Genomic DNA, 14274 nt, shown 5'->3' with positions numbered 1-14274 from the left:
CCCCGCTATCATGGGTGCGACTCTTGAGCAAGATGGGTGTGTACCTGCACGCATGAAAGATGTCGGACGACTTCATCCTCTACGTCTTCGTGCAGAGCGAGAGGGCAAGAGAGGGCGTGAAGGGGAGAGCGGCAACGCTTCTGGTTGTTTGGGGGAGCTGCTAATCGATCCTGGCTACGGGAGAAGACAGGAAAGGAGGCGGGTGTCCTTGCCAATCAAAGCGCTTACGAGCTGCCTACCGCCCCGCTGCTGGTCTACACTTTTATTTTGGTGTACCTGAGCGTCAAAGGCCGCTGCGGCCGCGCACGTGTTTTCTTTCCACCTGCGCAGTCTTTGTGTGCAGGCAAAGGTGAATCGATGTTGTGGGCGCGGCAAGGGACGAGAGAAGCAAGGAGAGCCGAGGGGGCGCCCAAAACAAGGTACACAGCCTGCCGCAAACTGCAGGGGGGGAGCACCTGCACACACACACAAGCATGCACGTACGCCGTGTGAGGAAGGGGCGCATTGGAACAAGGAAGAGAAGACGAGTAGAGGGCGGAGGTGAAGTGGAGGAAACCGTAAAGGGCGAGTACGTGGGTCTGGACGTTGAAGTAAGCGGCACTGCCTCCATCAAAAGGTCCATCACATCAAAAGTGGAAAGGCAAAAAAAGCCAGCGCACAGAATCTCTTCACAGAGCTGCGCATACGTACGCTTCGAGCTTGGTTGATGAAGCAGAAGCACTGAATGAGCCGTGTGTAGTACGACGAGCCAAGACACCATCACAGTGCATGAGAAAGTCAGATAAATTAAACCAGCACCCTCGCGAGACACTCGTCGTCGTGTCTTGCCCGGCCCACCGTGGTAAAGACGGCGCCAACATCAATGCATGCCTGTCGCGTAGCCTCTCTGAGAGAACCTCGATTGCTAGAAATCGGTCATGAGCCTTTAGCTGCACACGCCGCCACACAGCCTAGACGTACACATGGTCTGGGGTGAGAAAGGCTGTGCGGCAGTCAATGCAGTCACCACCACCAGACGCATACGTCCATGCAGGCCTCTCGCCCCCGTGCCACGCATTGAACAAAATACACACATAGATAAACGCATGAGAACCACAGCCCGGCAGCACACGCTCTCGCGGTGGGCGGATCAGCACAGAGAGAGAGAGAGAGAAGCCTGAAGGACCTCAGAGCAAAAGAAAGGAGAGGGAGAAACTGTTGAAGAAGCCGTTGGCGGTCGAGGAGTCGCACAAGGGCAGCGGCAGAACGCACACACGCACGCACACATGAAAGAGTGAGAGAGGCGATAAAAGCTGCCCTCGTAGCACACGGGGACAGCGGCAAAGGTGGGGATAAAAAGTGAAACAGAAAGAGGAATTGCGAAACAGTGGGCACTCAGACACACACGCACACCAATACCTGCAGACCATCACACGCGCACGGCGAAGCTGAGAAAGGTGCAAAAATGCAGCTTGGATGAAAGTGGAGAAGGAAAGCCCTCCTCCTCAGAAAAGAAAAAAGAAGCCCAATACGCAACACACACACACACACATGACATGACACAACACGTATGTTATCCTCATTACCCTCCACAACACCCACAAGATGAGACAAATGGATGAATGCGGGAAAGAGGGTGGGGGGCAGCCAACGCATAGCGACGGCCACAATATCAGGACGATATTCACACCTCCCACATGTCCGCTCTCCGCCACACAACACACGAGTGATTCCCCACCCCGCCCACGGCCTGCCACAGGCCCACCGCGTCGTGCAACGCCGCCGCAGACACGCGCGTAGCAGCAGGGCACCGGCTCAGCCATCTGAGCACAGCACCCGCCCCAACCCCACCCCCACACACACACACACACACCGCAGACAGCCCCACAGCAGCCCTGTCGCGCCGGCCGCTACCCGCACCAGCAGGCAGCGAGAGCCGGGTGCAGCACGCCCGAGTCATGCAGACACCCTGCGCACCACACGGATGGCACCAACGCCCGCAGTGCCGCCCAGAGCCTGTCACCGCCAGAGGTGGTCTGGCATTGGCAGGGGTAAAGTGGGGCTGCTGGGCCCTCCTCACACAGAGGGCGCGGGGGTATACTGGGCCCTGGGATACACCAAGCACAGGGAGGGGAGGGGGGTCCTGCCCGCCATCAGGGGGAAGGCGAATGAGGTCTCAAAGAGGGGAGCACCACCTTATGCCCGAAAGACGTATGTGGGGAGGGGGGCGGGCGAAGAAAAGGCGGACAAATGTGCTCCCGATACGCGGGAGGGGGGTGGGGGGTGGGGGGGCACAGAGAGAGAGACCTGCAGCACCCTCACTGGCACGCATGGAGGAGGGGAGCAATCAGAGCCACGCACTCGCCCCCTCGTCAGGGGCAATTGGCGAAAGTGCGGTGATCGTCATTTCCTGCGTGCAGCCCGCACCGGAGGCGCGAGTCGTGAATGACGATGGCCGCAGTGGCGCGGGCGCGGTAGCAACCAATGCGGTACGGGGGCCTGGAAGCTTCACTAGCGGCGGCCGCTTCGTATACAAGGAGGGTTTCGGTGCCGGCTCCCCGCCTATCCCTTTCTCCTCACCTGCCGCCGTGGCTGCGGCGGCCCTCATTCCAGCCGAATCAGCGACGCAGAGAAGCTCGTTGAATGGTAGCAAGACGTACTGCTCCGCCTCGGAGAAGAGGCGTCGCAGCTCCTGCAGCTCTTCTTGGAGGATGCCGCCACTGGACGAATGCGTCGACGAATGCTCTGCTGTAGCTGGGTCACTGGAACCCTGCACTACGAAATCCAGCGTCCGCTCAACCGCCCGGGTGAGGGTAGCAGTGAGGCGATGTAGCTCGGCCGCCGTCGCTGCCACCTGCAGCTTATGCCTAGACGACAACGCCACCGTGGTAGGGCGACTGGCTAGCGGCGACGCTATCTCGTGCGAGCCAATAGCCATCATCACAGAGCGCAGCATCTCCTGCGCCGTACGCAGATGGTCCTCGACGCGGTGCGCATAAGTCGAACTGGCTTGACCAATATGCTGCACACACACTTGCTGTGCCGCCGTGAGCGCGGCACGAGGCGGCACAGCCGAAGCGCCCGCTCCGCTAATGTTGGCACCAGACGAGGCGGCTGCCCTTGGACCGCGTGGAGTGGGAGTAGTGTTCAAGCCAGGCGTGACGTCACTGGTTCCTGCCATGCCTGCCCGCAGAGGGGTGGCACCGCTCGCCGCACTCATGCTCCCTCCAGCACAAACCTCTACCAAGAGCTGCACCGCGTCCTCCTGCTGCACCAGCGCCTTTCGCAGGTCAACCAGTTGCTCATCCTCCGAGTCAAGGGTGTTAGCCGCAAACGTGAAGATGCTAAGCCGACGCTGCAGTTCGTCCATGACAGACTGCACCGCAGCACCGGAAGCCGCGGCGGTGGCTACAGCGGCCGTTGCGCCACTCTCGGTTGAGTCGACAGAAGTTTCGTGCGGGTGCGCCGCCACATCCACCAGGGTGCCCCCCTCGCCGCTGACCAGGTCCTCTGGGGTCATGCCCAGATCGGCAGCCGTGTCCTTGGCCATCCCCTCTAGCGAGGTGAGCTGGTACTGCGCTGTGTCGAGGTGACGCTGCAGCTGACGAGCCTTTGCGCGCAACGCACGACACTCACCCTCCATCACTACGAGATCCTTCTGCTTGCACTCTAGTGATGCCAAGGCGCGCTCGCGTGCTTCACGCGCATCCTTGATGCCCCGCTGTTCTTGCCGCAGAGCCTCCTCCAGAGCGTCGCAGGCTGTCGTGTGTTCCGTCTCCCAGCGAAGCCTCTCGCCTGCCAGCTGAGCCGCAGCCTCGCGCCGGCACCGCTCCAACTCGGCTGTGCGCTGCTGCAGCTGCAACTTTAGAGTCGTAATCTCTGCAATGTCGTGCGCCGCCTGCGTGCGCAGCGAATTCAACTCTGACTCGGCGGCCTTGATGGACTGCGCCTGCCGTGACTGGTACGTCTCTGCGGCTGCCTTGCCGTGCGTCGTCGCGGTCAGCGCCTCCTCCAGCCGAGCGACGTCGGCACGCAAGTCAGTCACTTCGCCCCGCAGTGCCTCCTCCGCCACTTCGTACAGCTCCACCTTGCTCGTCATGCGCTGACGATACTGCTCCTGGCTGCGCTTCATCTCCGCCACTGCGTCTTCAGCGTCATTCAGCTTCATCTGCAGCTCATACCGGTCGCGACGGTGATGCTCCTTCGCCGCAGCAGCAGCCTCTTGCTGATTGAGCAGCTCCTGACGTGCTTGCTTGAGGGTCTCCTCCGCCTCCGCAATGCCCTGCCGCAGCCTGTTGAGAGTATCTTGCTGATGCGCAGACGTGTTCTCTAGCATCCGCAGCCGCTCCTGCTTATCACAAAGCTCTTCGCAGAGCTGCGCGATCTGAGACTGCAACAGCGTCACCGTCTCCTCCTGCTCAGCCTTCGCCTTTTGGCACTGCTGCGTGGCCCTCTCCGCCTGCGCACGTGCGGCTTTGAGCTCTTCGCGGACGACGCTCACCTCCGTAGAGAGGCTGTGGTAGGTGCTATCCTGCTCCATCTGGTGCACCTCCGCCTTGGCGAGGAGCTGGCGACACTTGGTAACATCCTTCTGCGCGTCTGTGATGGCCTCCCGCAGCCGGTCCGCCTCCGCCGCATGGTCCGTCTTGAGCTGGACTATCTCCTGGTTCAGCCGCTCGTTGTGTCCATTGGAGGCGCGCAGGTCGTGCTGCAGATGCTCCACCTGATGCTCTAGGGAAAGTATCTCCCTCTGGCACGCGTCACGGGAAGCCGTGACCGACTGCTCTGATGACATCAGCTCAGTCCTCTCCGCTTCTAGCGTCTCAATGCGGTCACGTAAAAGTCGGAGCTGGTGATTCACATGCTTCTCCTGTGCCGCGATCGCCTCCGACTTGCGATGCAGGGCATCAACAGTGTTTTCATGCTCGATGCGGAGGGACTGCAGGGACTCCTGCAGTGTCGTGCACTCCTGCTGCAGCGCTGTGTTGCGCTGCCCCAGTCCCTGCAAATGACGCTCGTTGTCTCTCAGCCGCGTCTGGTCGTCTTCTATCACGCGGCTTGTGTGCAGCTCCACGTCGTGCAGGCGCGCCTTCACAGTCGCCAGCTCCTCCGCCTGCTGGGTAGCCTTTGCAGCCGTGCGCTCTAGCTCCTCGGTCACATTGGCAAGCTTAGATTTGAGTCTCTCTGCAGTGGCCTCGGTAGAGGTGTGGGTGCGCTGCAGCGCTGCGTGAGCCTCGAGGAGCTCTTGAAGAGTTTCGTTAAGCTCCTCGATGTGCTTGCGCGACACACTCTCGGTGGAGGTTGTCTTCTTGTGGAGTGCAGACAGCTCCTGCGCCGTGTCCATGAGGTCGGCCGTGCGCTGCGCCTGCTCGTCCTCGAGCTGCGCTAGTCGTGGCAGCACACGCGCCAGCTGCGCTTGCAGCGCTTGCGCCTCGTGCACCGCTCGATCCCGCGCCTGTACCGCCCTATCGACCATGTCCTGCAGCTCCGTGTGACTCTCATCCTTGGCTTGCTGCAGCTGCCTCGCCGCCGACTTGCGCGTCTCAACCTCTGCCTGCAGGAGTGTCACCTCCTTCATCAGCTCCTCCTCTCGCTGCTCGTACTTGCTCTTCTGGATCTTGATGAGGGAAGTTGTGTTTGCCACCTCGTCCTGGAGAAGAGAAAGCGAGTGCAGCGTGTCGGCGTGCTGCAGCTCGACCACCTGAAGGTCACGCTGCGCGTTGAAGATGTCCTCACGGGCTTGACGCTGGGCTGCCTCCAGCTCGTCTCGTGCAGCAGCAGCGTCCGCCACGGCGGCGTTCTTCGCCTCCTCCGCCTTCTGCGAGGTCTGCTGGAGACTTTCGATGATCTCCTTCATCTGCTGCTGCTCCTCCTGCGCGTCGGCGATGGCGGCTTCGTAGGCGCGGCTCTGCGCCTCCGCCTCTGCCATGGCCTCACTGGCGGCCTTCTCGATGAGGTCACAGCGGTCGAAGATGTAGCGACGGTCCCTGCTTGCCGCTTGCAACACCGTGCGGTACGCGGAGAACACCTCCTCCAAGTACTCCTGCAGCGCGCGCGGGATTGTCACAGCCTTGGCCATTAGCAGCGCGTTGGCGTGCTCCTGATTGACGGACTGGGACATGATCACTGTGTAACGGTCCTGCAGCTCCTCATAAGCCTGCGTCACAACCGCGAGGCGCTCCTGCAGGTGCTCCATCTCCAGCTGCAGCACATGGTTCGACTGCACACGCTGGGCAAGATCGTCTCGGATGGTGGTGAGTTGCAAACGTGCGCTGCGTAGTTCTGCCTCCAGCCGCCGCGTTGCCTGCTCCTTCACCTCCGCCACGCGCGCAGCACTCTTCACCTGCATCGAGAGGCGATCCCTCTCCTGCTGCAACCCATCCCGCTGTGCCGTGGCTTCACGCAGCTTCTCCTCGAGCTCCTCGCTTCGGTGGAGGAGAGCGTTCAGGCGCGCATCTGCGGCGGTGCCACCGCCTTGTAGTGCGCTGCCCTCGAATGCACCGGCATCGCCTCCATTGGGCCGGTTGCCGCTGCCGCCATACATGAGAAGCAACCGCTGCCGCTCCACCTCCCCGTGACTTCTCTTCAGCTGCTCCTGGAGATCCTGTTGACAGCGCAGCGCCTCGGCCAAGCGGTCACGCACCGTGCTGAGATCGCGCTGCTGTCGCTGCGCCTCCAGCGGCACTGTCGCCGCAACAGTCTGTGCTACCTCAAGCTCGTTACGTAGCTCGTCCAGCTCGCAGTGCAGGGCGGCAACCTCCTGCGTGTGAGCGGCGTGCTGTTGTGTCATGGCCTGCTGCGCAGCGATGCGCACTTGTTCGGCGTCTCGGGCAGCTCTGTCTGCCGCGTTCATCGCCACCCGCTCGTGCTCCTCGGCACTGCGCTGGGCCTCTCGCAGCTGAGTTTTTACAGCACGCTTCTCCTCCTCCAGTTCGACCAGACGCTGCTGCAGTGCATCCTCGTTGGCCCGCTTCTCCTGTAGCGCTGCCTCCTGGTCCGCAAATCGGTCGCCTGCCGCGGCAAGCTGCAGCTTCAGCTGCTGCACCTGTCGCTCCAACACAGCGCTCTGCGCGTCACGCTCCCGCAGCGCCGTCTCGACGCTGGAGGCCCCCTGCTGCAGCAGTTCCGATAGCTCTTCGTTGAGGTGGTTAGCGCACGCAAGTTCATCACGTGCAGACTGCACTTGTGAACGCAAGTTATTCACCTCAGCGTGAAACGCAGCTTCCGTCTCGGAGTGGCGAGCCGTGACGTCGCGGAGTTTATCGGAGTGAGCCTGCGCGTCGGCCTGCGCTGCATTGACAACTGTGTTCATCTCTTCTAGGCGCCGGTGAAGCGTGGTGAGCTGCTGAGCGGCTGCGTCACGCACCGCCTTGCTCTGCTCCTGCCGCATTGCCTCCTGTTCGCAGAAGCGGCACTGCAGTGCACTGATGTCCTGCGCGAATGCGTTGTACTCGTATTGCAGTTGATCAAAGCGCTTGAGGAGCGCAGCATGTTGAGCCTCCCAGTACTGCGCTTTTTCCTGTGGCAACAGCGACGACTCCGCCACTCCTTCCTTGCCAGTGGCACCATCACCGCCTGTCTCCCCAGAAGAGGCGAGAGCGCGCAGATTATCCTGATGCCGCTGATCCAGCTGGCGGGCAACTACCTCGAAGGAGTCCTCCTGGTTGCGGGGACGCTGCCTCAACAAGTCCTCATCCTTCTCTCGCAAAGCCTGCGACTCCGTTGCATGAGCAGCCTGGGCTTCTGCTAGGGCTTCTGTGAGCTGCGTCACTCGCGCCATCAGTGACGCGACGGTCTCCTGCTCGCCCTGACGCTCCTCCTCTGCCGTTGCCGCAGCTTTGTGAACCACCTCGAAGTCGGCAGCGTACTGCTGCTCCATTGCAGCAATGCGGTCAGCCGCGGCCTCGGCGAGAGCCTGTAGCTCTTCCTCGTGCTGAGCATCTGCTTCCTTCAGCTGATCCTCCAGCTCCGCGATGCGCGCGTACAGAGCAGCGGTGTCCTCTGACGCGGCGGTTGCAAAGGGGGACAGAAACCTACCGGGATCATTTTCGTGAGTTGGCGCTGCTGCTGTTGTCACGGACACGTCGTGATCACTGAGGTAAGCAGAGCCGAGACTGCCGCTCTCTGCACCATCGCCACCAGAGCATGATGAGGATGTCGTGGACGAAGACGCGCTCTTGTCGCGACTTCCTTGCATGTTGAGCCGCTCTCGCACTGCCGTTGGCACCGAAGAGGCTAAGGAGGTTGTAATAGTGCGCGTCTCTGCTTCGTCGCCAACGCCGCCGTCCGTGCGTGCCGCAACCGACGTTTGCCGGGGCTGGCGAGCCAGCTCTGCCTGCAGCTCCACCACGATCCCCCGCAGTTCCACCACCTCTGCCTCAAGGCCCTGCCGAGCATCCTCAGAGCGGTATAGACGGTGCTGCGCATCAGCGTACTCCCGGCCCAGCCTCTGCATCGCGGCGCCACTGTCATCCACCTTGCCTTCCATGTCGACATTGTGGAATGCCTGCCGCACACCCGGAGCTGCAGCGCGTGTGATAACCGAAGCGTCACACTCATCCGTGTTGTCGTCATCCTCGTCACCGTCGAAGATGTCGCGTGAGAAGCGGCGAGCGTCGTTGAAGTCAACATCCTCATCCCTGCCAGCTGACGCAGCCCCATGTGTTTCAGACTCCTCGTCGGTGGCGAGCAACAGGGTGCAAGGCGATGCACCTCGCCGACCCTCTACATCCTCTGCCCCAACGCCAAAGATACGCTCGGCGCCGCCGTCTTCGTGAGGGCCGGGGTCCAGGCCCAACGTGTCTCCCGGTGCAGCCTGGTCACCGCTACCTATGTGGAAGGGCGCCAGAGGGTGCGGAGTGTTACCGCTGCTCTCATCACGTTCCACCCCCATCTCCGTCTCCGCCGCTGCCGACATCTCGGCGACTAGGACGGGTTGCTGAATGCCACCAAGGGTGGCCCTTGCCACGCTCTCCTTTGCGGTGAAGGCTGTGCTGACGCTGGGGTACACCAACGAACGCAGAAGTGTCATCGATGTGCTCGCGGGAGGCAGTGGTACAGCTGAGAACGGCGTCCCTTCTGCCACCTCGTCGTTGTCGGAGGACGAGTAGAAAGGATTCACGAAACTCGCCGAGGCGGTCGACATAGCTGCCGGGCAAGCAGTACTGTCAAGGAGACGCGACGTCTGTTCAGCGCTCCTTGCCCCCTTCCCGTCGTCCTCCGGATTCCATCCACTCGACACAGCCAGCGCCTGGCCGCGCAGTCGCTGCACTTCGTCCTCTAGCGCTGATTTCTCCTCCTCGGCAAGAGCAAGCCGATGCTCAACCTCAGCATATTGCCGACCCAGCGCTTCCATCCCAGGCACCATGGTGGACACCAACGCCCCCTGCTGCTGACGCCTCATCTCCTCCAGCTCATGCGTCAGGTCCGCCACGTGCGTACGTAGGGCGCGCACGGTCTCCAACCAGTTGCCGCTCACAGCCTCCTCCAATCCGTTGTGAGCACCCTCCGAATACTTAGGAAGAATCCACCCGCTGTCGCTACTGCTGTGCAATGTATCCACCCGTAAGGAGCCTAAAGCGGCCTCCCCAGCCCGAAAAGCTTGAATAAGACGCGACTTCTCCACCACATCCTCCTGCAGTCGCTCAAGGTTCGCCTCAGCACCAGCAAGTGCATCCTCAAGGTCAGTCACACACTGGCGCACTGCTTCCAGATCTCCCTCGCTAGCTTTCTGAGCTGTAGTAGCAGCCTCACGGGCAGCCTGCAGCTCAGCGTTGGCGCGGAGCAGCTCCGCATTTGCAGCCTCCAGCTCCACGATCCGCTGGCGGGCAGCATCCAGCCTGCCATCGTCCACACCCGGTGCAGCGGCGCACGATGGACCACCGAACGGGTCCTCGGTGTCAGCAAACGGGTTTGCGTCCCCGGACGCGGGCAGTGCAGCACCCGCAGTCTCACGGGCAGCCTGCAGCTCAGCGTTGGCACGGAGCAGCTCCGCATTTGCAGCCTCCAGCTCCACGATCCGCTGGCGGGCAGCATCCAGCCTGCCATCGTCCACACCCGGTGCAGCGGCGCACGATGGACCACCGAACGGGTCCTCAGTGTCAGCAAACGGGTTTGCGTCCCCGGACGCGGGCAGTGCAGCACCCGCAGTCTCACGGGCAGCCTGCAGCTCAGCGTTGGCGCGGAGCAGCTCCGCATTTGCAGCCTCCAGCTCCACGATCCGCTGGCGGGCAGCATCCAGCCTGCCATCGTCCACACCCGGTGCAGCGGCGCACGATGGACCACCGAACGGGTCCTCGGTGTCAGCAAACGGGTTTGCGTCCCCGGACGCGGGCAGTGCAGCACCCGCAGTCTCACGGGCAGCCTGCAGCTCAGCGTTGGCGCGGAGCAGCTCCGCATTTGCAGCCTCCAGCTCCACGATCCGCTGGCGGGCAGCATCCAGCCTGCCATCGTCCACACCCGGTGCAGCGGCGCACGATGGACCACCGAACGGGTCCTCGGTGTCAGCAAACGGGTTTGCGTCCCCGGACGCGGGCAGTGCAGCACCCGCAGTCTCACGGGCAGCCTGCAGCTCAGCGTTGGCGCGGAGCAGCTCCGCATTTGCAGCCTCCAGCTCCACGATCCGCTGGCGGGCAGCATCCAGCCTGCCATCGTCCACACCCGGTGCAGCGGCGCACGATGGACCACCGAACGGGTCCTCGGTGTCAGCAAACGGGTTTGCGTCCCCGGACGCGGGCAGTGCAGCACCCGCAGTCTCACGGGCAGCCTGCAGCTCAGCGTTGGCGCGGAGCAGCTCCGCATTTGCAGCCTCCAGCTCCACGATCCGCTGGCGGGCAGCATCCAGCCTGCCATCGTCCACACCCGGTGCAGCGGCGCACGATGGACCACCGAACGGGTCCTCGGTGTCAGCAAACGGGTTTGCGTCCCCGGACGCGGGCAGTGCAGCACCCGCAGTCTCACGGGCAGCCTGCAGCTCAGCGTTGGCGCGGAGCAGCTCCGCATTTGCAGCCTCCAGCTCCACGATCCGCTGGCGGGCAGCATCCAGCCTGCCATCGTCCACACCCGGTGCAGCGGCGCACGATGGACCACCGAACGGGTCCTCGGTGTCAGCAAACGGGTTTGCGTCCCCGGACGCGGGCAGTGCAGCACCCGCAGTCTCACGGGCAGCCTGCAGCTCAGCGTTGGCACGGAGCAGCTCCGCATTTGCAGCCTCCAGCTCTGCCTGAAGGTGCACAATCTCGAGGCGAGCCGTATTCAAATCGCTCTTGCTGGTGTGGACGATATCCTCAGCCTCCGCTCGGGCAGCCTGAAGCTGTGCTTTTGCGTAAGAAAGCTGCTCCTCGAGTTCGATCAGCCTGCCACGCTGAACTTTCACAGTTTCGCCGAGAGCGGCAGCCTCAGCCTCTGCAGCGTCTCTGGAAACCTCTGACTCAGCCCTTTGCTGGCGTGCAAGCCGCAGTTCCACTTCGAGGCGGTTCACATCGAGTCGAAGGGCAGTAGCAGCATTGGCATTCGCTTCATCCTCCGCATCCCGTTGCAGCTGCTGAGCTTGTGCAGCAGCCTCGGCCTTCGCAACACGGTGCTTGTACGCTGCGCACTCCTGCTGCAAGACGGAGACCTCGTGCTGATGCTGGCTGGTGGCCTGCGTCCAATATGCCTGATTCGCCTGCTCACATTGGGCCATGTGCTCGTTAAACTGTTGAATTAACGCTTGCCTCAAAGTATCCACCTGACTCTTGGTGAACCACTCCTCTCCTGTTACGCACGCAGACGACTGCTGCGCGTGAAGCTGTGCTTGCTGCTCCGAGACGACGCACTGAAGGCGCTGCACCTCTGTGAGGAGGTCCTGCAGCTGCGAGGGCACAGAAGATGACGGTACTGCTGTCCCATCCATCGAAACTGACTTGCCAAGCGCTGACGGCGCCTCTCCCTCTACAGCTGCTTCCCGTTGGGCAGTCGGCGGATACGGAATGCCTGCGCTCGTGTGTGGAAGCTGCACAGGTGCTGAAGCAGATGGCATGGCACCGTGGCTGCCACCTTCGACACCCTCGTTGGGGGTGCCAATATGCAATGTGGAAAGGTGCGCCGTCTCTGTGGCAATGCGTACCGCAGTGCTCAGCATCGGCGCCGGTACATGATGCCCTCCGTTCGCAGCAGCAGCCTCCCGTGCAGATCGCAGCAGCTCTCTTCCTCGCTCTTGCAGGATGGTCACCTCCTCTGCGGTGTAGGGCAAGCCGTGCTCGGCTACCTCACGTCGGTGCTCGTCGAGCAGCTGTCGACCCTTCGCTCGCAGTGCCACCTCTCGCTCTGGGGTGAGAGGTGGATATATCGGCGACGTGTTCCCGTCAGGGATGCTGCTACGGCAGGTGCTTTGGTGGTGCTGATACGGTGAGCTCGTCATCCCAGCCGGAGCGGTAACGTGTTGCGGCAACGATGCGCCACTACACGAGCGTGACGCGTTCGTCGACAACATGTGAACTGGTATGAGTAAGAGCGGAGGCGTGGCGGCACCACCAGAAGGACTCCTGTAGCAGAGCGGATTGCCACTAGCGCTGTTTTGCAGTACGAATCACTCTTCTTCGCTTGGAGATGCTGATCGCAAGAGAAGAATGGGACGGAGACAGGTGTTTGTGTGGGTGTGTGTGTCTTCATCAAGTATAGCGGGCTGCACAAATTCAAAAAAAAAAAAAACAAGCTCAGACAACACACAGGCAGACACGTACACCACAAGAAAGCTGCGAAAAGGCGCTCTCTGGTGTGTGAGCAGGGGGTCGATAGGTGACTGGACAGCCACTTACGTGCTGAGGGTGCGCTTACGTGTGGCTGTTCTGCTTCTTTTATTGTTTTTCTCTCTGAATATGAGCTGCTCTCGTGTGGAGGTAGAGAGAGAGAGGCATTCACACACACAGGGGAGCACGAACGTGCACCACCACCACCACCATCAAGGGCGAGTGTGCGATGTGCGTTGCATCACAGGTGAGCGGAGCAGAGATGCGCTCGATCCCATGAAGGGGACAAAAAAGCGGAGAAGGGGAGAGCGGGGGGGGGGGGGGGGGCAGAAAAGAGTAGAACGCCTATTCAAGGAGGCGGAGGGCGAGCACGTGGCGCGGTGGCGGGATGCGGAAAGCAATGTGAGGTGGTGGGATGGGGAGTGTAGGCAGGACTCGCAGAAGTAATGAGTCGAACGCAGCGATGGCAGCAACGAGGAACAAAACAGACGAGAGACGGGAGTGAGTCACATGATGGCCCAGACTATTCCTCATGTCCCACTCTTCCACGATGTCACGTGACTGCTCGCACCCGCCAAACACACACCGCCTACCTTCCCTCTCAATCCCTCCAAAGTGAGCCCCCGTGTAGACGCAGAGGCGTACGGAGAGAGAGGGGTATGAGCCTACATGAGAACCTCCTGCCACCACCTCCCTCCTTCGAGGTGCATCTCTCAATGGCAACCACAAACGCCCTGGACAAGGGCGTCGGAGACTTGCGCGCTGGTAACCCTTAAGGCGGTATAGCGATGCACGTCCGCAAGGAGAGAGTAGATGGCAGCAACGCGGAAGAGATGAGTGCTGGCAATGGATACGAAGCACTTCGTCTACTGGATCCAGCTCGCCGCGGAAAAACTCACACGCAAGCTGCTGTGCGCTGCATCACGGCCGCTGCTCCTCAGAAATCCACCTGAAAGGCTACTCTGGAGATGGCACTACCGTGTACGCGGCGGCGGTGGTGTCACCTTGCTTGTGACCAGCAGTCGGGTGTGGTGATGACGATGGCGAGGATGCAAAATGGAAGCGTCATTCCTGCTCCCTCTGCCGCTGCTGTTGTGGCCTCCCTCTTGCGGCTCCATCAGACTCTCCCGTGCGCGTCTGCGGGAACGATGGTTATGAAAATACAGCTGCTTTCGCTTCTGTATTGGTGTTGAGGGACTCAGTCATCCGAGCCCGCAGGGGTGTGTAGCACCGACTGATACTCAGCACCCAGTGTGTGCGCGACAAGGATGTACTCGTTTATGGTGGTCTGCGGTGCTTGCGACGTGGCCAAGGAAAGCAGCAAGAGCACGGTGAAGGAGTGCCGAGAAGCGCGGACACGGCGAATGCGAATAGGTCGTTGGCAAGACGCACCCGACCACACACAGCCATACGCACAGTCAGCGGTGATAGCGCTATGACACTGAATCCGGCTTTAAAGCAGCAATGGATAGGCTGAGAGATGAACATGAGCACATCCGGGCGAAGAGGGGCAAATTGGGGACCAAAACTGAAAGAGAGGAGAATATCAGACGCCCAGGTGAAGAGG

General features: G+C 61.6%; 1 protein-coding gene across 1 annotated transcript; it reads right to left on the bottom strand.

Moving 5' to 3' along the window:
- Nucleotides 1-2326: 2326 nt before the first annotated feature.
- LBRM_21_0930 (conserved hypothetical protein) lies at nt 2327-11872 on the bottom strand (the record flags this gene model as incomplete). The annotated part of the gene is made up of 1 exon (XM_001564748.2): nt 2327-11872. The coding sequence occupies one exon, from the start codon at nt 11870-11872 to the stop codon at nt 2327-2329; it is 9546 nt and encodes a 3181-aa protein (XP_001564798.2).
- Nucleotides 11873-14274: the final 2402 nt, after the last annotated feature.

Source organism: Leishmania braziliensis, chromosome 21 (assembly GCF_000002845.2).
Source record: "Leishmania braziliensis MHOM/BR/75/M2904 complete genome, chromosome 21".
Classification (NCBI taxonomy): domain Eukaryota; phylum Euglenozoa; class Kinetoplastea; order Trypanosomatida; family Trypanosomatidae; genus Leishmania; species Leishmania braziliensis.
Note: the sequence above shows the minus strand (reverse complement) of the source record. Positions and strands in the feature narration are given on the sequence as shown.